We start from the raw sequence: 23,920 nt of genomic DNA on the forward strand, positions 1-23,920 counted from the left end.
ATTTTGATATAAATACACTAGCTTACCGGTACTACTTTTTGTTAACCAATGCTGAGAATACTCGGTTCGCTAACCGAAGTTGGCGGAACGTCATCATTTGGTTGAATGGTTGAATCCGTATATTAAAGTATTATTTCTAATATTATTATAATATATCGAATAGAAATTATATTCTTTCTATTGATGATATAAATGATATTCTCTCTATTAAATATTAAATTACAGTATATTGGCGTTAGTAGATAATAAAAATCCTACTGCATGTATTTGCCCAACAAAATTACTTTATTAATTGTATTAGGCCTTAGTTTCTACTCACATACGTCAGTAATAAATATCGTATACCATGAAAAAATCAAAGGATTTTCATTGGTTGACTGTGACGTATGACTTTACTACTAGCCAATCACAAAAAAAATCATTTGATGAAAATGCTCGACTACAGCAATCCAAGTTTCCATCGATAACCTGGAAAAAATACCTAAAAGTTATAGAAAGAAACATAATTTCAGAAAAAAAGGACCCAAAAAGTGCAAAAAATGTATTCATTGTGTATTTATAAATCAAAATGTAAACCATCCAACCAAAATTCATTTGTACATCGTTTTCGACAATAAATAATATCGTATCACAGGCATAATATATAATTTCCTTTATTGAAACAAAATTATATAATATATTAAACACCACTGAACATAAAAAAGACTTGCATGGCAACATATTATTTAATATAGATTAAAATAAGTTTATAAGCTAAATAGTATAAATAGATAAATAAATAAACTAGGCCTGTAGAAAAACGAACTTTCTTTGGTCAGCTTTTGAGGAAATGCAAAACATTTAGAGAAACACTAGAAGCAATCGAGTATACTATGTTTACAATGGGTACGTTTCGATCGTTGCTGATTCACGATATGATTTGATACATGTTTTAAGTGCGCGTTTGTTTGATTGGCAGCAGTTATTCAATTGTTCCGCCAAAGTCCAATGTCTAAAATCTAAAAATAAATATTTGTCCATTGTATTATGTTTGAAACGTTAGATTATTAGTCAAACGGTCTTTATGGTAGCAACAGTAGATACTTTTGGACATGTAATCACAGCGGATTATCTCTTACAACTGTATCGTTAAGAATTTATGATGCTTTGTGGTAGGCATAAAGTAAGTAGAATATTGTAACATTTACATTAATTTTCGTATCGGTTGGTGAGGTTTTTACTATTATTGATATACGATAATATCGGTTGCGCTTGGAATTGGTCGAGTTCTAGTTTTGTGTTGATATTAATCAACTCCTTCTTAGTCTTTAAAATGAAATAAACATATTCCTCTACCTTCGCAAAGGGTGAGTAAAGACTATGGTGAGTACACCTATCCATAAGAGCGATGATGAGTAACAACGATAGTATCAAAACCGTACCTAGCGACGCGCTCTACACAACAGTTGACGTTTTTTTCCCAACTAAAATAAAACGCGGTTGATTTTCACCCGTCTTGTCAACTGCGTTTATTTTATCGTAATAAACATAAAACGTATATATTTTAAACGCGACCGATATAGTAAAGTGCTCGTGAGGATTAACTATGTAGGTCTACTTAATACAAGATGGCGCTCAATACGAAGAAATTATGTTGTGGGTTTTTGTAGTTTCATAACCATTCATTGTGATAATTTAGGTGCCCTTTAACAATAAAACAAAGGGGAAAAAATTACAATACGATAGACACTTTTCTCAATATTTTCTACAATTTCAAAATTCTCGTTATTTTTTTAAACAAATATTTGATTTAATAACAGTAACTTTCGAGTGTTTGCATACCATTATGCATGTCTAGGCATTATACATTGCACTGTATGTGAAATTTTGTTTTTAATCTTAATCAATTTTCCAGTTTAGAATTACAGTAGCTACAATTTTCTTAATAACTTTTGTCTTTTCTTTTGTTTGAAATTTGCCTATTGTTATTATTTTATGATTTCACACTCAGTACCACGAAAATCGTATATTCAAAGTGGTTGATCAGATTAAAGCTACTGGAGCATACCGAACTATGACATTTAATAAAACAAATCGTAATAACGTCGTTTAAGCACATGACAATGAGGATAGTTAATTCACACGCTAAGTTAGCGTCATGGACCAATTATCGTTACTTTTAGTTGGTAGGTAATCAACATACCGGGACATAATTAACAAACCTGAACGCACAGATGTTATTGAATAGATAATTTTTACCATGGAATTAATGTAAACAATAATCCATTTATGCTCAAGATAAATATTTTTATTTTTTGTTTTTTCTTGTTTATTTACTGCTGTTAAAAACAAAATAGAAAATAAAACTGTCAACAAAAGTGGCACTACCGTCTATCAAAGACGAAAATGTGGAATTTGTAAATCAAAGTGGATATGCTCATGAACAACAAACTAATTATGCAGGCACTGTGTCTTAATAAATAGTAGTTTTGACTGCATTCGATTATCATTTTTAAATATAATCTGATATTTTTTTTGAATGAAAATTATTTCAATAGAACTGTACTTTATGAATTTCAGAGAAATTGTATCATTTTTTTGTAGATAAATATTTGTTATTGTTTAATGACATACATTTATTTCCTGTTCTTTTCAGTCTTTTGTAGCTGTGTATTTTCTTGTAATATTGCTGGTTATTAAAAAGGGTAATTTCATTTCATATGATTTAAATTAGTTTTTATGTTTTAAAGAATGTGTTTTTATATCGTGTTTTACTACCAATTCATTCACATTTCAGGTGCATTTTTTAAATATATATACATACAGATGAGTTAGTTACTTAATTGTTATAGTATTTTCAGTACTAATATAATATACTCCTTACACTTGTTTAATTTGATGTGTAGATGCAGACTGTCAGTTGGTTACATCATCTGACCAGACAGCCAAGGAAGGTGATGCTGAAGTAGTGATAACTTGTGATTATTCACAATTTACTTCTACTACACCTTATGCAATACAATGGGATGAGCTAAATGAATTTGGATCTACAACAAACCTTGTGAATAATCAGAAGATAGAAGATGGTCGTTATAGATTAAATATAACACCTGGGAAAGCTGACTTGGTGATGTCACAGCCAATGAGATCTGATTCTCAACAAATATTTCAATGCGAGATACAAACAACAAATGGAGATATTGCAAGCTCAAAGCAATCTATTCTAACTGTATATTGTGAGTAACTGACTAAATTTGAATGCCTTTTTTAGTCGCGTGCAACGCGACTCTACAGCTCAGATCGGTCGGTAGGTTGGTCGGTAAACACTAACTTGAGCACGCGACTGCAGCCATGTATATGGCCTTGTTTTATTCACTAGAAATGGTCTCTACATTACGCCAATGCCTAGCATAGGTATTAATGGAAAGGATAATAATGGAATCCATCTATGATAACTGTATATTGTGAGTAACAAGTTGAATGCTGCAGCCAAACCTTAAGTCATAGCCACCAGATTAAAACAAAATAAAGATAAATAATAAAATATTGGAAGTATAAGTGCTATAATACCTAATTTTTTTTTCCAAACATACAATAGAAAAAAATTACTTTGAGTTCTCTTTTATATTCAAATTCAATTATGTATTAAATAAAATTTCTTTTAGAACAACCAAAAAATAATATAAGCGAACTTACAGTACGTTTCGAAACCTATCAGGTTTCATTCTAAAAGAAATTTTATTTAATACCTATTCCACAACCAGATGAAATTCTTCCAAAATTCAATTATTGTTTATTAAAAAGGAGTGGCATCGCAGCAATATCTGAACTGCGTCACAAAAAAAAAATAAAATCCCGTTAACATTTTATTCAAATATTTATAAAATAATGTACAAATCTAAAAAATTAATATAACATTTACATACATTACTAACATTACATTCAGAATATTATCGAAGCAAATCTATTTTGGGATTTTCAGATTTAGTTCCTTAATAGTACTGGGTACAGACGATGTTGCAAACGTTCATTTCAATTTATACTAAGTGAGTTCAGCGTTCTAGTGGCACCCTATTTGTTACCATTTAATTTATTTCACAGTAGCATCATCTTCTATCTTTATACAGTATATTTAATATTTAAGCTTTATATTTAATTTTAAATAATTGATAAATACAGTTTGTGTAATTGGTATAAGTGGCTCATTTGTTTATTTTTAATTTCAATTTATTCAGAATTAGTCACGTAATTTACATAATAAAATAATTAATAAATAGGTAAAATGCTCGTTAAATCAATTATGATATTTATTTATTTAAAATGATTGACATTTTAACAAAAACAATTTATTTATTTATTTATTTATTTATTCTGTCTTTATACTGAATGACACTTTCAGTGCTAAAGCATTGATTTATAAAGTGGTTCAGTAGAGAAAAATTAACAATATAATACAAATAATTCAAAGACAACTAACAAAGTAATTAGTACACACACATTTACAATTATTATTTATATTATATTATTATTATATTATTATTATCTACAAAACATACAGTATATATAAAAAAATGGAAGGAATTCAAGGTAAAAGATACTTCATACTTATACAGTATTATTTTGGATTGAATTTTTAAAAGTTGAAAGTGTCATAGATGTATAGTTTGTTTTTGTGTCAATTGAAAGTTTATTCCATAATTTGGTTGATCGATATACAAAAGTTCTTTTACCACAGTGTATTTTTCTATGATGGTTCAATAAGTGTATTATTACGCTGACTGACTGACTACATGTACAATTAATCAATCATAAAAATATTATTACTGTTTCTCTAGGAGTAGTTATTGTATTACAAATAAAGGATTAGATACTAAATTTAAAAATTATGTATGTTTTTCAGATTTGGATCATCCACTTCTTTCTGCCTCAGACAGCACAGTTTACGAAGGTCAACCAGTGATCTTTACTTGCAGTAAACCTGATGGTGATCCTATTCCTCACATTACCTGGTATAAAGATGGACAGACAGTAAACACCAACAATTCTTCTAGATATGAGATTGAAAATAACAGTACAGAGTCAGTTCTTAAGATTAATTCAGCTACTGAAGAAGATGGTGGGAGATATTCATGTAAAGCAGAAAGTGATCAGTTTAAAGGAGAGGATGCTAAAACAAGTGTTGGAATACAGTTGACTGTATATTGTAAGTAAACATTACTGTACTTAAAAATTAACAGTACATGATAACTAATAGCGTGTACATACATTTTTTATTGACAATTGTGTAGTTTTTTGCAACATTATCACCTGATGTTGTAATTTTTAAATTAAAATGTACATATCTAACTGGTTAACTCTCAGTGTGAGCTAAATGTGTTGCAAGCCAAGTTTGCCATATCCTAGTTGTTGAAATGTATAATTCATTGAAGAAAAAATGTAACTTTATTTCAGAAATTTAACTACACAATCTACATTTTGCTAAATTAACTGATTTTGTCACTTCAGATATGGTTGTTACTTTTACATCTGATGGTATTTCTGCAACATGTACAGCGAAGGGCAATCCCAATCCATCATCAGTATTGATATTAAAAGATGGAGAAACTGTTGACAAAAGAGTAAATACAGCAACTATAGAAATTAATAATGATATATGTCAATCACATCTTACATGTTATGCAGAGAATGGAAAGCTTAATGACACAACAACACTCGAGAACTGTGCCCCAGGTAATTATACCAATTGAATAATGTAGTTTAAATGTTAATGTTAAATGGAGACGTTTATTCGATAGGGTTGTTTATTTAACGCGGTATTTAATTGGTTTCAGTTAATTGGCTTCAGTTTAACTGAAAACATATTTAGACAAACCCCGTATTGTACTACATTGCAGTGCATACCATGATCGAAAAGAAGACTTTTTAAATTTATGTTTGTATCAATTCCTTTATCGATCAAAACAGCATTTATGTAAACAAAATTACCGTCTGACGTCCAATGATTGACGAAGTTCACAAAGCATCGTGACACAGACAGCTGTCAATCGTACAGTAGTTGTAGCATGACGTTGCTCAATAATGTCTATATTCATGAACTTTGATGTTACTGAACCTGTAATACCATCATGTATTTATTTATTTGTGTTTATAACAAATAACAAATTGTGACTGTATAATTAGAAAATGATGCTTTATAGTCCGTCAAACGCCATTAATTTTTAAAACTGTAACTACATTTATTAGTATTAATAGGGGTTTTCTGCCTTGCTTTACTTCCAAAAGTGGCAAATAAATGTTGAAATATGTAAATTAATTTGCTTTCTGCCCAATCTGTTAAACTTGCTTGATGAGAATGCATAATAACAGTATTAAATTATATTATTACATTTGCATTGTGTTATTAAAAAAATAATAATATTATAATATTAGTTTAAATCAGGGAAGAGTGAAATAATTACATTAATTTCACTCTTCCCTGGTTTAAATATCTGTAAAATTATTATTTGTAATTCTGTATCCATTTGTTTTTACACTGTAATATTATATAGTTTTTATCAACAGGTTCAGGTTTATTGTACATCATACTGATTGTTTTGATTGCTGGTTTGTTCTTATGGTTACTGCTTCTTGTTTGTAAGTAAAAATCTGAATTAAGACACCTAGAAGAAACCATACCATAAAGCGTAAAACTGATGTATTAGGTTAATATTGCCTTTATATTTTACATGTCATATTAATAATAACGCCTATATTTTATACTATTTTCTTCTGAGTTATGTTTCTATTTTTTCTGATTTTCTTTTTTCTGAAGGTTTATTGAATATTTCATGGAAATAACATTTTCGGGGATTGAATTATGAAAATAAGTTTTACCAGTTTAGTTTTGTTTATTTGATTTTTAGATTTCATGTATTACAAGAATATTCAGTGGAGCAATAAAGATATTAATACAGTGACAGTTGAAGGTGGTAAACCAATTATGATGAGTTTTAAATACCGTCCAAGTATTGCAAGGTTCAAGACTTTTGAAATAACAAAAGAAGACGAAGTGCTTGGTTCAAATCAAAAGCAATTCAGTAGTTTTAAAACGGTCTGTCAGTTTGTCTGTTATTGCTGTCTTTACTTTTGTGGATTTTGTTGTATTGAATACTGCATCAAATCATGTAAGTTATGAGTTCTGTTGGTCTAATGAGTGTATGCTTGGTAATTACTTATTACTCTCATTCAGTAAATAAACAACAATAATTTAATAATTGGCCATTCAAAGAAATAAGAGCAAAAGTATACCTCTAAAAATCCAGAAGCTTGTTTCAAAGGGTCTTCAATACATAACACGTTTATGTTATTTTCTTTTCTGTGATATGTAAAGTACAGATTGCACGTTATGAATTTTTCATGAAGAATAAACAAAACTGTATTTCAGTCAATGCTTAAGAAAAGTCAGAATCAATATCAATTTATTTTCATTACACTTTTACATCAGATGAATCTTTTTATTGTTTTTTTTTTAATAGTTGATTACAAAAAAAAGAATGGCAGGTGAGTTTAGTTTGTAACATTACTATGCTTGATTGAATATTATTATATAAAGCTTTTTATTGAAGATCATGACAAAAATAGTTGAGCATGCATTATTAAACACTTCATATCACTATATATTTGTTGTGATAATTCTGTGTAATATAATTATTGTATTGTATTTTGTGTAATCTGGATTCCATTGTGCATTTATAAGGTAACCAAAAATATGCCTTCCAATTGAATTGTACATCTTCCACAATATTCTCTTATTTTTTTAATGCCTTTTATTTGTACGCTTTATATTTTGTCAATTAAGAACCTATAGAAACATTTGGTTATTTTAAAAGTAAAAATTGCTTGCCTTTTATCTTCAGATACTGAACTATCATCTAGATTATTGATCTTCCTCCAATAAAAGGGGAATTTTGTTACACCCAAAAATGTCATTGTTAATGTCATCATTAAGTTGTGAAGGTTCAAAATTAAACTTTCGATAAAAAATCTCGTAAGTCATTAAGTAGCGTTTATCAATATAAAGATCATTTACAAATTTTATATTTTTTTTGTAATTTGTAATTTGTTAACTGCAGCTGTGAACATGGTGAAGAGTATCAAATAATGTTAAATACAAGAGGAGGTCCTGATGGTTCATCAGAGCTACCTAACCAGGCTGCAGTAACTGAAGACACAGCTGTACAAAAACAAACAACAGACCCTGATAATAGATTAAAGGTTTGCTATAATGATATTTGTTTCTATAATATTATTGGTATTTCTTTCCATGATTTAAATTACAAAAGAAAAAAGATTGAAATTCAAATTTTAAACAAGACGAATAAAGAACATAATTATCTTTCAGTTTGTTTTATAGATCATTGCAAATTGGACAATCTCTTTTTTATTGGCACTATAGTATGTGTGAAAAAAAAAGTCGGCTTATTTCAAAGCCCATTTAATTGTAGGAGTGTTCTCCACCAAATCAGTCACAGATACCCTATTGCAATCAACAGCTTACACGAGCAACTTTTAAAATTTAAAACTAAACAGTTAGGTGGCTTCAGACACTTTTAACTTAGTGTGGAAAACCCAACATATAGTTGCAATGTTAGTATTAAAAGATTTAAAGGCCAGTGATTATCAATGAACTATATTATTATGTAATAATGAACTTACATAGGTACCGATAATTGATAATAAACATTTACCAATTTTGAAAATTCTTTAAATGATTATATGAGTTGTACCCAAGCACCCATTTTTATTTAAACTTTATGCAAACCGACCTAGAAAATATTAGTTGTATTCTATTGAATAATTGAACAAATATGTATTTGGTTCCACAATTTTCATTTATAAATTTTAATTTAGTGTTTGTATTATGTTTATTCATCCAACAAATTACAGGAAAGTCTAAAGTTTAAATTTAGATACATTATAATAATAATAATACGGTACTTAATTTATAAATAATATTATCTTGATCAACAAGTCTAACAAGATGGTGTAGTAATATATTATGTTTAGTTGAAATAATAAACATATTTTCACAGAAGGAAATAATCTATGCAAGTGTAAAGTGTAGAACTTCTATGTCATTTGTTACGGAAGAAACTGTAACTTACGCTAAAGTTAATAAGCGAGGCAGAACATTCATTGGTGATATCATTTATTTATAAAATACATTTTTACCACAATTATATGCTTTAATTTAAAACTATTTTAATTAGAATAGTCTGCGTTACGTCCGCCATAGTATGTTACTTATCCAATTATTTCTTGTTTCTTGACTAGATAGAAATTGCGATCTAAAAGAAAACTGTTTCCTTAAACAAATTTTTAAGTAAAGCTCAAGTTTGAAATAACATAATTATTTTGTTTATTAGAGCTATATTACAGTTTGTATTCCTGCATTTATTTTGTAAAAAATTAATTGCAATAATGTTATTGGTTTTATGTTCATTCTTTTTAAATATTATTATTTTAAATTAATAAAATAACAGTAGATTTCAGAATACACTTTTTTAGTTAGGTGCACATAGCTTAATTCACTTGTGTTTTAAGATAACTGTATTGTAATTATTGATCTGTTTTTGCTATTCATTATAATGTTTGTGTATAACTACTTTTTTTAAAAATGAATAGAAATAAATTGAATATATGTAGCTCTTCACAAAATAGTAACAATAATAACTTAAACCCAGGTTCTCAATTTCAGCTACAAAATCGATGAAACACAGAATTCCAATACAAAATGCTTTTTTTAATTATAACACAACTGCTTACTTTTAAAACTCAATACTAACTACACAGATCTGACTCATCTATCCAATTCCACAGTATTCCTAGATAACACAGGATAAAACTTTCTTATTCCCCACCACAAAACCCACAAAATGGACCAGTTGTTATGGAAACCTAGATAAAGGAGGTACAGTCTTAATTAATTCAGAGTCTGGAATGTGTAAAATCAAACTAAGATATGATCATTGAGGATATACAAGCTACTAGTAAATATGAGCTTAAATACAATAGGATAATAATACTGCTTTTATCGCTACATATATATACTGTACTACAAACTTAATACTTATTAATCAAATAATTTTCATTTTATTCTGTTCATTCTTACAAGAAACCGCCTGTTTTGTTACAAAGAGCATAATGAAAAAGCAACATTTTGTTTCATTTTAAATTAAAAATGGCAGAGAATGTTAAAATGCAACATAAACCTTCTTTATACTCTCTATGTGGTTTACATCTTAATTGTAATTTTAATCCTTCAAATACTGATAATGATAAACTGAATATTTAACCATGTTTTTAATAGTTTATTTTATTGGCTTTTATGGTGCTATAGGAACATCAGAAATTAAACATAAAGAAGATAAATGCAAGGTATTTCAAAATTTTAGGGAAAAAACTGTTTTGCAAAATGTTAATAGAATCAATTAATTAATCTGAAAGAACATTTTTGTACAATGTAACCCTTTATTAAAAAAGAAATAAATTGAATATATAGGCCTATATATACTACAAACTTAATACTTATTAATCAAATTTTCATTATTTATTTATTTATTAAAAAATATAATAGATAAATTGGGGACTGTTTTTATTCGGATAGCATTTTGCCTCAGATTATTTGATATGCTTGTTTTTATTTCAAATAGTCTAGTATTGAATTATGTTTTTTGGGTTTTTTTTAATAATATGTATTGATAAAATTTATGATAATTAATAGAATAAAGAGATTCAATATGCGGATCTTGATTTAAAAACCAGTTCTTTTGGAAATATTATAAGTAATGAACAACAAACTCCGTATATGGAAGTGTCCGAGCTGGGAAAGCTTGTCAAGAAAGGTATAATGCACATAATTATTTTTAAATAGTTTTTAATGTTTTAAGGTTGCTATTTATTAGATTTAAATAATTTGAATAATAAATATTATTAAAAGGTGCTATTTGGTGCATTTATATTTACATTTTCAATTGTCAGAATACATACCGGTACACAAAACTCTTTGAATATTTAACGGACCCTGCAAATAATTGCAATTTCATTTTCATAAATGCTGACGATGCGTTGTATATATTTAATTGGTTGTTTTTTTTATGGAACAGTAGGAAAATCAGGAAAAAAACTTAAAGAAGATAACTGCAAGGTATTTCTTATTTTTAGGCAATATTAAGTAAGCTCTAACCAAAAAGTGCATTTTTTATTTAGATATCTATTATTACTATACTGACAAAGCATACGTATATTTCATTTAAAAAAAATGAATTTTACACCCTTTAGAATTTGATAACTTAAATAACATTTTTTTTTATTTCTCTAATCAAATATTGCTTTTTCTTAAGTTACTTAATATGTATTAATGTATTTAGTTTATGATAATTTATAGAAAGAGATTCAATATGCAGATCTTGATTTACAAGCCAGTACTTCCGGAAAGATTATAAGTAATGAACAACAAACGCCATATATGGAAGTATCCCAGGGAAGGCTTGTCAAGAAAGGTAGCCTAATAATATAGTGGTATTAAATAATACAAATAATAAATGTTTTTAAATGTATATATTAATTGTATAACTTTTATTTACAAAAATTAATTTGAATTTGTCATGTCCTGTTGTCCACAGCATTTTAATTTGTTTTTTATTTTTGTATAATTATTTCAATATTTCTTTATTTTTTGACATTTGTGATTGTTGTGTTCTTCTTCATTGTTTCATACTTCATATTATGAGTAGAGCACATCAATATAAAATTTTACTGTTAAACTAAATATTAATTAAATTTTCACCATTAATTTATTATTATTTATTAAGGTAAATAGTAATCAACATGCACTTGCAATTAAAAAAATTTAAATACAAAAACTAGGTTCTGTCCTCACCACAGCTAACATTAACTTTATTCTTTTATTTTTCTAGCAAGAGACTCAAGTGAAAGGTAATTTCAATTTCAAAAAGTACTTAATTATAAGTACACATTATATTTTATGTTAGTAAGCACGGTAGTTGTAGAAAAAATACATTTCATTTACAAACGATTCGTTTTTTTCTCATTTAATATTTTCTTTTAATACCAAAAACTCGTGTGTATATATATGCCACATAAAATCATAATCACATTGAGTAATTTACCATTTTTCCTATACTAGTACACACACAAAATTGCCTTGGTTTAAAATTATAAAGGGAGATTTAATATAAAATTGTCTGGAATTTTGACATTTATTTTCTGTTTTATGATTTGTGGGTGTTTATCTTTTCTCCTGTTATTTGTGAAATGTTATCATCATTTTTTTTACCATCTTGTATTTATATTTTCTGCTAGTTAGTTAATGTTATTAATCTTTGCTGACGGCTTACATCTAATATTACTGTATGTCCTCTTTAAAACATTATCATAACAGAAATATAAATAATTCAGAATTTAATCATTACACTGTCGCATAAAATAAACCAATTGTGAAAGAAGTAGTAGTAACATTATAATAATCATTAGAAATAATAATGATATTACTGTTTCCATCGCCAGTATCATACACATTAAGGCGGTTTTGTTCATTTATTTCACTTTCTGCAGACAATAACATATTTTAGAGTGGCTTTGTGTTGTTTTTCTTTTGGTTAAGATGCTTTATTAAATCATGTAGTGTGGTATTTGAACTTACTTTGGTATACTTTGTTAGTAGGTGCTTTTTTACTATATAAAAGACAATCATTACACTAGCTTGCATTAAAAATTATTTCGTAAAAAATTACATTGTATATTAAGTTACCTGTCACATCAGTAATTAAACCAAACAGGTAAAACATGATTGTTGACATTCATGTTTATGTTATAATCATCAACTATTGATTATAATACTGCATTGAGTTGTATAATTCTTCAAAACGCTTTATTGATATTTCCAGTAAATACAAGATGTAATTTTATTTTTCCATTAATAAATAACCTTCTATGCGGAGGTAATGATACCTATAACATGCCTACGGAATCAATGCATGCTAGACATGTAATGTCAATATCGGTATCATTTCTACTTCATGTTTGTATAGTAGCATGCTGCACATAGTAGCATGATAGATTTTTTTCTATAGATAAATCTATTTGCGCTTTGAAGATGATTTCATTTTGTATGACTCTTTGCAAAAACAGATTACGAGGTGTATATGTCTGTATTACAATACAACGTATTATGAAATTGTATATGCATGTTTAGAGAGTAAATGTTAAAGTTATATATTTATAAGAACTCCTATTCAAGTACCTGTTTTAAATCCTACATATTTCCCCAATTTCTTTTTTTTAGATCTAAAACTTCTTACGCAAGTAAGTAATATCAATATAAATTTACACAATTTTTTAGCGGATTTATATAATTATTATAGATGTTGAAAAAGGTAAGAAAGTACGCGACGTGAATTAGTTGCTGAAGGCATGTGCTTCAATACTGTACAAATTATAACAATTGTATACCGTCGTTGGATGGATTTATTTGTTTCTGTGTATTTTCTCTTTATTAATCTTCTACTGGAAGTCATTTAAATTGTTTGTTTAGATTAATCTTTTAAACTTTATTTCAACGTTTTTTTTATTCTATTTCATGCACATCTGTGATCCACTTTTAAAACCAAAAAAAAAAAAATTACTGTCTTATAAAAAATACAAACAAATTGTTAAATTTAGTGTGTAACTTGCACATGATTTATCTCTGTTGCGGGATAGCAAACAAAAACAGGAAATTAATTGATTATACATTAGGCCTAGATATAATTTCTTATAAAATGTGCGTCTTGGCTCCTCTTTACAATCGTATAAAACATCCATAAAACATATACATTATTCATTGGTTATGTATTATATTTTCTTTTCAGTGTTTACTAATGGTAGAGGAAGAATCAGTTTAATATTTCCAAATCCTGTGCGATCTGATTCAGGGAAGTACAACTGCAACATAGAGGGCAGTAGACAGCAGTGTCGAGGTGTCAACAATTTGTCTTTTTATTGTGAGTGTAACTAATTTTGGTTTTCATTATACACAATTTAAAAAAAAGTAAATTTCATCAATTGCATATTGTCTTAATGTTGTGTTTGAAGGGGTTAAGATGGTAAATCCAAAGTACTCAGCAGAACATGGTACCAGTGATTTTGAAATGAAGTGCAGATATGGACCAGCAGATATGCCATTAACAGGTTACAAGTGGAAGAAGATAAAGAAAGATAGTACAACAGAGATTGAGGATTGTTCTAAAGATGGCAGATTTGAAGTAACAAGTTACCAAAATAACATTCTGTCTTTGAAGATAAAGAATGTCATACCTGGTGATGCTGGGATATATCAATGTGAAGTGAAACCACTTGATGGAGAGAAGAAGCTGGAGGATACTACACCGCTAGAAGTTAAGAATGGTAATTTTTACAATTCCTCTTTTTTTATATTCAAAACTGATATTGACGTTGTTGTTGTCGTCAGTACTATTATCTAAATTGTAATTTGCGCTGTATACCGTGGTTACCTGAACGAGCGGTGAACACTGTTTTAACACATGCACAAATACGATGTTTTGTTTCTCTTTTCGTTTCCTTTATTCTCTCCGATGTTTTAAATCTACCGGTAGAGAAAGAAAGCAGTCGAATTACAAATCGAGAAGTAGAAACGCATTCATGTTTGTACCGAGCTAGTTTGACTCTATTTTCACAAGATAGTGTATTTCTTGTTTACTGTTGACCATTGTTGTTTATTTATTAGTTTTCTTTTCTTGACTTACCAATACAATAAAATCTCGAATGTAACAAATGCGTGTTTGATAATAATGATATTTATAGTTTCTTCATTTTTTTTATCTATAGATCCTTTCGTATTGAATATTCCTGATGTTATTACCAATGAAGGTGTGAATTATGTAAAAGTGTTCTTAGCTATGAAGAAGGTTGATGATTCTGCTATAATATCCAATATCAAGTGGTATAGACAAGGTAAAGCAAATACGCTGCTGACGTCATTGCAGTCACCTGATGGTCCAGCATTACGCTATCAATGTGGGCATGTGGATAAGGACAAGGTGTACCTTAAGATAATGAATGTTGAACTTAAAGATGACGGAAGATATACATGTGGTGTGCAAGTAGAAGGAAGACAGAAAATATACAGTTGTTCTGGAAGATTAACGGTTCAAGGTATAGATAACGTTCTGTAAAATTCTGGAACCTTTCATTTTGTATATTTTGCATAAACTTTTTCATCTGTACTGATTATACTTCCTAGAATTTTTGACCAATGGGTTTTAAGCAGTTCTTTATAATAATACAATATTACCTCCATTAGTAAAGGACATTTAACGAAGGACAAACTACTGTATATTTTTAATTTCTTGCCATAGTTCCTGATAACATTCTACAAGTAACCCATCAGGGTCTTCATCTTAAATAATAAATGTTTACTTTCTTCATATGTCAATTGATTGTAATGTATTTTATATTTATTTATGTTTTTTAGTTCATTTTTACTGTACGTCACAGTTTCATTATTGTTGTTTTGTATTATCCTATCTTTGGTCTTTTCCGCACACGAATCGCTTCCTCCTTCAGACTATATATACACAGTACCGACATGGCAACGATTTTCCTAACTTCCAAACATGTGTCTTTTAGATATTACACAGACGACATACAGGCGCATTCGGACATTGAGATACCTTACGCTCTTTTAGAAAAAAAAATGTATATAATTAATGGCGTTCTCAAAAACTTGATCATGAACAATCTTTAAAATAACTACTACACGTTAAAACAATGGATATTCTCAGCCATATGGTAACATTTCGTATACATTGAAATTGTATTAATTTTTTTTTATTTACTTTTTACATTTGATTACAGATCCAGTCTTGAAAATGAGGAATAGCGAGTACTCGTCTTTTACAGGCGTAACTGCAAAAATTCATTTTGATATGTCGCCAATACAACAACGAATTAAAGCATTTATTTTTTACAAAATTGAATGCAATGAATGGAAGGAAATTGATGAAAGTCTTATCATTTTTAGCAGATTTAAAGTTAAATATAGTAAGAAAGAGCAGACAGGTTTTTTGGAAATCTCTGAAGTTAAATCTTCTGATGCTGGTGACTACCTTTGCCAATGCGTGACAGAAGGAGCGGACAATATAACTTATTCAGCAATAAGTCACAGCCATCTACAAGTTGGTAGAGTCTGTAAGTATACTACAATTATAATTTCGAGATGTTTACCCATTAAAGGATTGTAATTTCGTTATGCTTCTGCAATATGCTTCTAGTTAGCAAAAGGACTATTGAAAATAAAATCTATGTAAAGAAAAAAAATGTTACACAGTATTAACGAAGAAGAAATTAAATCACTGTTTACAAAGAAGTATATGTCTTTTTTTAATTTTAATCCGAAACATTATATTATTATCTTTTAGATATGGGAGATGCAACGTCAGGATACATGCGTATGCAATGTACGTATATTAAAAAATATTTTATTAGACAATCACGACTTCAATAATTACTGACCCATCTCTAAATTAAGCTTTTGACAATTGGTTGCTTCTCATCATTGTTATTAATGGTTTTTGTTTTTAAAGTGGAGGTGTTTCCTACAGCTAGTGAACCAGGTAACACATACAGGTAAATTTTGTTAATACCAGTTTAATACATTTCTTAATTAAAATGTCTTCAATTTTCTTAAGAATAATTTTGATATTATCTAGATGTTTTGAAAATGCATGATGAACACAACTACCTCTTTTTCCGGTTTATCCGGAAGATTTCGTTAAATAGATCTATGCTTGTCTTTCACCATCATGCATTTTGTTGTTTTTCCATACAGTAAATTTGTAGTTTTGTTACTAATTGATATAAAACTATTAAAATAATTTAGTTTTAAATATATATATTTTTCAATCAATATAATGCATATATACACTTTGTACTCGTTTTTTAGACATCCTACAGTAGTCAGAATAAATTCTCATTTTCTTGTCTTATGTGAGAAAAACAACTCGGATGTCATTATGAGTAGAGGAGCTATGAACGAAAAGTATTTGATTGCATTTGAAAAACCAAAAGTGATTTTAAATGAAAATGATACAAGGTAGGACTACTATAATTACGACGATGATGACGACGACGATGAGACCTACCAGAATGTGGGCATTATAAATATGTTTTAGGCAAAAATTACTTACTTTTGTAACTTTTATTTGAGATGTGTACCATTGTAAAATATTATAAATAAAAATGTAACCTTAAAAAACATTTTTTTTTGTTCTGTGATGATTCTTCATATTTAAATGATTGAAAAGGTTGTTCCTGTATTTTTTCCTAATACAGCTTTCACAATATAGTGCCAATTACCACGAAAAGGGGAAACCTTATTCTAATGTGTGTTAAAACAAATTGTAACACAAAAAAGAGGAAGTTAATAATGATAAAAACTGCCGATAATGGACACAGTTGGAAAGGACCAAATGATGTAAAACTAGATTTGACAGGCATTCCAGTAGATAGTCTGAGTAAGTAGGCATGTTTAATTGCAGTTTTTACACAGATAGAATTGATTTAATTAGCGGAGATATCTCATTTTCACATAGGCAAGTATTTGGTTTTTAGTCTCATGCAACGCGACTCTACAGCTCACTTATGTTGATCGGATGGTCGGATGGTCAGTCGGTCGGTAAACACTAACGCAAAATTGAGCATACGACTGCAGCCACGTATAATTATGGCCTTGTTCCACAAGCAAGAAGTAAAAACTTATTGTAATGTATAATATTTGTGTTTCACATTGTTTCCAGGCCTTGGTCATGGTATATGCTTAGATTCAGGAAAATTGGTTGTTGCAGCTGTTTGGAAACTGAAAAATAATGAGAGTAAGAATAGTAGGCCTAAATATATGAAAAAACATAAATGTTTTTCCAGGACTTTCATTTATCATTTATGGATTTATTTTTTGGGAATAGGCACAATGTTTACATTAATTTGTAGCTGCAAATTCGTAATATGTTATAAACATGAAGGTCATCATTAATTCTGAAGAGCTGTAAGATATTTTTCAAATTTTTAGACGTCATAAAATGAAAAATGTTTCTGTCCCTTGAGAAAGATAATTGTTTGATAGATATTATTGAGAGAAGATTAGGCACGGATAAGCGAGATGCGCTCTGTTAAATGTGATGATCTATGGCTTAAGAAAAAAGTCCTATTTTATAATCCAGGTTGCGAAATTATATTATAACATTTTTCACTTCAAACATGTACATGAATACATATCTCAACTCATTGTCATGGTTACATAATAAGTTTAAAAGACAAACCCACAAACAAACCCACTGATGCATAAATCATAAGATAACAAGAAATGAGGTCATGATCGATAACAACAATAACATCTTTGTATCGCCCCGTTACTAATAATATTTTCATCTACGCAAATGGTTATCCTATAGTTCTATAATATTATTTTTTCTGATTTCTTTTGTTTTATGTTAAAAAAAACTTAACTACTATATCGCCGATTGTTGTTGTCCTAGTTGAATGGGCATTAAGTTTGGAAAAGTGTTTTCTACACCATTTTTACCACTAAATTGGATCTAAAATGGCGGATAATAGCCTTTATTCAATTGCGGTCATATTGATATTATGAATGAAGTATTTTTTATTCAATTTAAATTATTGATTATTTATTTTACAGATAAAGTAATTGTAATGACAAGTACTGATGATGGTGACACCTGGAAAATGTTTCCTCCTTTTAAACCATTAGGTGCTACCTTAGGAAAACAAATACAAGTAAGAATAAAAAGATTCACACATGGGTTTCATTTCTCAGTGGATTAATAATAACATTGTTGAATCACAAAAAACACGTGCAGATTGATTGCTATAATTTCAACTATATAAATATTCCATTTATTTGTTAGGTTCTTGAATATGCAAACGATCACATTTTGATCCTCTGCTCATTGAAAGACTGTAAGCACTGTTTTCAAGCCTACAATGATGATGGATTTGAAACGTTTAGCGTGAGGATTCAGGATGAATTGTTAAAGTCAAACCCAAACTGCAAGGTACAGTGTACATCACGATTAATACGTAATAGTCGACTTGTTGTTGATCTATTGCGTATTTGCTAAAAATCATAACCATACTTTTACCACCGTCAATATTAGGATCACACACAAAATCAATGAAAATAGGTAAAGTAATACTTGATCATAGAACTTATGATAGTTTGGACGTCTCGTCGTACAGCATGCAGAACGATGGACAGGAGATTCGTCTGGATCAGTGCGGGATGTCGCGTCGAATTGTGAAAGATTCTGAGCAGACAACAGTAGAGACTTTTAGATTTTCACGTCGACAATGTCGACTGCTACCCTATTACGTCATGTTTATGATATGCGCTTGGCGACTGGTACGTCGACTGGCAAATTTCAGCTATTCTTCAGTGGCATTTTGACGTTCTCTCTGTCACATGAACCAGTGAACGTATGACGTCATAACACTGCAAATGTTTACCAAAAACCATGGCCGAGTATCTCGCGATGATTTTTTGAGAATGTAGTATTTCAGTCAAATTATGTTTGCAAACTGTGAAATACTGATTTGTATCGGTTATTTGAAATAAAGCTTTGAGTAATACAGGTTATGGCCTGGGTCACTAGGACACCAGTCTTCATTCAGAAAATTTAGGGCCTAGGGAGGCTAGGCCTAAGCTACACACTGACCTAAGCCCGTGTATTTTCAACATTCCAGCGTGGTGGTGGAATAGCACAACGGACGAGCGCTACTTAGGTCATTACGTCATACGTTCACTGGCACGCCAACGTTAATGTCCACTTAACCTAAAATGTGCACATACTGTCGACAAAGAGTAGACCCATGTGGACGTGTTACAGTCGACTACGCCCCATGTGGACGTGACTGTCGTGTGCACGTTCACTCAATTTAAAAGTCCCTATTATCATTCGAACTATTATAGGAACAATGTTTTTTTAAGCGGGGGGCTTTTAAACATAGTGCCATCATCAATCATTTTGAGACACGGGCTACGGGGACTTAATGTAGGGGAAATACTGGGACGGTTGGCCCAAATGATATCTATATATTTTTTATTTGGATCGGCAATACTTTCACCAAGTATAATTAGATGTTTAAATGTAGTAACTCTAAATAAGAATACACTTTTAAATTAATGAATTAATGTAGTACTTTGACCTCTTACTGATGTTAAAAAAGATTAATACAGAGAATTTGTACTTACAAATATTTTTAAAAACATCCATTATTTGTACAAACAGAATATTTTTTAATTATTTAAATATTCTCTACTCGCATTATTCACTTTTTCACAGTTATTTATTTTCAAATTTTAATTTTAAATGTCTTGAAAATGTACTGTTTATTGTATTGTTACTCAACTCTATTATTACCAGGGTGGTATTGTTCGCTTACCAACAAAGGCCGGTAAGTTCGACAAGGTAGTGATGGCAAATCATGGAAAAAAAACAAAGGAACTTACACTTTACTTAAGTGAAGATGGCTGTAAAACCTGGTTTCAGTCATGTGCACTTGAAACAGATGCAGAAACAGAAGAATCTGACCTAGCTTACTACAGTGTAAAAGAAGGGAAAGAAGAAGCAAAGGTAATAGTGTGTGTTTACAGTTATGGTTCAGAAACAAAGGGTTATAAGATTGGAATGCAGTTAATTTACAAAGATGAAATTGTGTATGGAGTGCCACATTGAATATAACAACACAGTCAGATTGTTTAATTTTCCTGATGATATGCCCATAAACGATGCCCTTTCAGCTGATTAGGTACATTAGGTAGTAGATTGGCTAATCTCATCAAATTAATATCAGTGTGTCCTAGAAACACAACCTCGTTGAAAGGATGTTTAATGATAGAACTAGATTAGAGTATTTGTATACCATCTTTACCGTCCTAGTTTGCAGAGAATCTTTATATCAGCATAAAATACCGTGTATATTAAATCTTCCTTACTTAAAGTTGTAGAGTGATCTTAGATTATTTTATCTACTATATCGTGCATAAGCTTAATTTGATATCACTACTCTCTGCTCTATGCTATCATCAGTCAAGACTTTTAGAAACGAAAAAATATGTATAAAATAGAATGACACTAATATGAAATGATTATTTAACATTCGTAATTGGATGAATTGTGTATAGGTATAGATACTCGTTTGGTATACAGTAGAAAATGAAATGAACATATTGTAAGGGGATTCCTTCCTAATCTTCTCTCTCTAAATATGTCGCTGAATTGTTATTATTGTAAATGTAATTAAAAAAAGTATTAATGAAAATTAATTTATGAATATGTTGTGTTTTATTATCATGAGAGAAAACATGCACATTAATTAAACATAGCCTTTTTTATATACAGACACACTAATCAAATAAAAAAAAGCAAGAGATGTCGTCAAATCAAAAAATTGTTTCATGTGTTTAAACAAGGCCATATACATGGCTGCAGTCGCGTGCGGAAATTTGAGTTAGTGTTTAACGACCGACTAACCGACCGTAAAAATTAATTAAGGAATTCTCATTTGAACTTTTATCCATTAGCGGACATTTTAAACTCTTCTTTAAATGAAGGTAATTTTCCTGAAAAATGGAAAAAGGCTACTATAATACCAGTTCCTATAAGTTCCTAAGGTTCCAGACGCTAATAATTGTAATGACCTTCGCCCTATATCCCTAACACCCATTTTTTCTCGAATATTTGAAAGCTTCTTAGCGGAGTGGGTAGCTAATGATATAAAAGATTCTTTAGATAGTAAGCAATTTGGTTGTCGTAGAGGCTCGTCGACCTGATAAATTATGTTGTATCTGACCTGGAGGGAGGTAGTAAATATTTATACTTATGTGCTGTAGACTTTACCAAGGTTTTCGATCGTGTGGATCTTAATGTTAAATAAATTAATATCCATTGGAGTGAGGCCGTCCATTCTTCCTACCGTTTGTAGTTTCATCTTAAATCGCACATGCAATATCAAAGTTAAGGGATCCACCTCTTCTAATTCTAATATTACTTGTTGGGGTCCCTAGGGCACGAATTTGGGCCCCCTTCTCTTTTTGGTATTAGTCAATGATGTTGCGGAGGGAACTGACAGACGGTGGAAATATGTGGACGACCTCACTCTTAGTGAAGTAGTTAGAAGTAATGATAGACAATTGTTGCAGGACACTTTAAATCAACTTGATGATTGGTGTTCCAAGTGCAATGTGATGCGTATTTCCTTCCTCAAGTCTGACTGTCCTCCCAGATTTAATCTAAGGTTGTGTTTATGAACATTTAAATGAATCTTAAATGTGTAAATCACATCAAACTGCTTGGTGTCACCTTATAGGATAACCTTAAATGGCATATTCATATTCATGATATCGTTGCTAAAGCATGTCGACGTTTGTACACTTTGATTATACTTTTAAAGATGTATTGTCCCTTGAAACACAAAAAATGAATGGTCAAAATATTCTAAATTTAAATTGGCCATATCAAAGTAATATTAAAGTTATTCACTTTAAGTCGAAAATTAGAGCCAAAAACAACAAGTTTACGTAATTAACAGGTAAATTAGTTTGATTACATTTCGTCTGGAAAATCGTCGCGAGCGAAAGTAAACAAAGATTTCAAACCATGAGTATGCATTATGCATGATGATAATTAGGATTGTTTACAACTCGTCACGGTTGAGAAGGTGTTTTCAGTGTAGTTTCAGACAGAATATTCGATTAATATAGGTTTGTTTGTTTTTATTTTTTGCTCATAATAGTATTAAAAATACAAAAAAGAACATCAAAAAGTTAACTTAAATATTACAAATCAAACCGATATAAAAATACAAGACAGTCCGGAGACAACTAAAAAAAAGACGAAACATCAAGAAAAAAGAAAAAAAGCAGGGACAAAAACATGGGAAAATCAACAGCAAAAGGGACCAACACCCAAGGTGAAAAAAAGAAGAAAAAGACAATCGGACAGGGAAAACAGAAAGAAGACAAACAAGAAACGAGTAGGAGCAAAGGATAACCCTCTAAACCCGGAGGTTTGTATCCTGAGGGGTCCAGAAAGAAAAGTAAAAACAAAAAAGAAACAATCGGACAGCAAGAAGCGGATAAATAGAAGCCAGAAAAGGCGGAAAAAGGTCATATTTAATCAGTTCGCTCTTTGAGGATTTTCTTTATATGCAGCTTGAAAGTGGACTTTGTATTAATTTGTTTAATATTCTGAGGCAAACTACTCTAGAGAATTATGCTATTATAAAAGAAATGTAGAAGCAATGCAACTAGATTTTTTATGAATAATAACAAAATCGTGCATACTACCCCTTGTATAATGGTGATGTCTTTCAGAAACTTTCATAAAGTTTTCACACATATACACAGTGGATATATGATGCATTTAATTAAAGATAATTATGATTTAATTGAAGTTGCTTAACCCTATAGAGTTTAGCGACAGACAATTTAGAAATACCACAATACCAAGAGCAACAGCAGTAGTCTATCAGACATAGAGCCAATGCAGATGCCAATAATCTCTTTGTTTTATGATCAAGGCGGCTAGCAGATCTGTATAGAAATTTGAGTCTCGAGTTGACCTTTCCTCCCCCGACAGATTTTGGTCCAATTCTAGGCCCAGATAAACTACAGATGTTGTGGCTTTGATAGTTGCATTACAAATTTTGATAGAAGCATTCTTAGTATACTTCGTTTTAGATTTGGAGCAAAAAGTAATAAATTCCGTTTTGCCCATATTAAGGGACAATTTATTGTTTATAAGCCATCTTTGGCAATTTGCAATATTCTTCTTTTTTTTTAGGCATAAATAATTAATAAAAGTAAGGC

At 29.8% G+C, this 23,920-nt stretch overlaps 2 protein-coding genes across 2 annotated transcripts in view; both read left to right on the top strand.

Annotated features, from left to right (window-relative positions):
* Positions 1-2,137: 2,137 nt before the first annotated feature.
* LOC144851041 (uncharacterized) lies at positions 2,138-15,212 on the top strand. The gene is made up of 16 exons (XM_078708563.1): positions 2,138-2,165; positions 2,886-3,215; positions 4,880-5,182; positions 5,485-5,709; positions 6,541-6,612; positions 6,882-7,142; positions 7,494-7,518; positions 8,091-8,232; positions 10,742-10,862; positions 11,124-11,164; positions 11,405-11,519; positions 11,937-11,955; positions 13,325-13,344; positions 13,890-14,021; positions 14,113-14,424; positions 14,866-15,212. Exons 1-16 carry the CDS (start codon positions 2,138-2,140, stop codon positions 15,210-15,212), a joined length of 2,493 nt encoding a protein of 830 aa, XP_078564689.1.
* The window catches only part of LOC144849891 (uncharacterized), a 66,414-nt gene continuing 57,640 nt past the window's right edge, over positions 15,147-23,920 (top strand). Inside the window, exon 1 of the mRNA XM_078706991.1 lies at positions 15,147-15,192. The gene's annotated coding sequence lies outside the window, so the exon portion shown is untranslated. The remainder of the gene's footprint in view (positions 15,193-23,920) is intronic.

The sequence above is a fragment of the Antedon bifida genome, chromosome 8 (assembly GCF_963402885.1).
Source record: "Antedon bifida chromosome 8, ecAntBifi1.1, whole genome shotgun sequence".
NCBI lineage: Eukaryota > Metazoa > Echinodermata > Crinoidea > Comatulida > Antedonidae > Antedon > Antedon bifida.

Bases quoted from the DNA above. Each gene is read 5' to 3' on its own strand.
- LOC144851041 (XM_078708563.1), top strand. From the start codon at position 2,138: ATGGACCAATTATCGTTACTTTTAGTTG. The intron at 7,143-7,493 runs GTAAGTTATGAG...TTTTTTTAATAG, and splicing joins TGAATACTGCATCAAATCAT to TTGATTACAAAAAAAAGAAT. The intron at 10,863-11,123 runs GTATAATGCACA...TTTATGGAACAG, and splicing joins GGGAAAGCTTGTCAAGAAAG to TAGGAAAATCAGGAAAAAAA.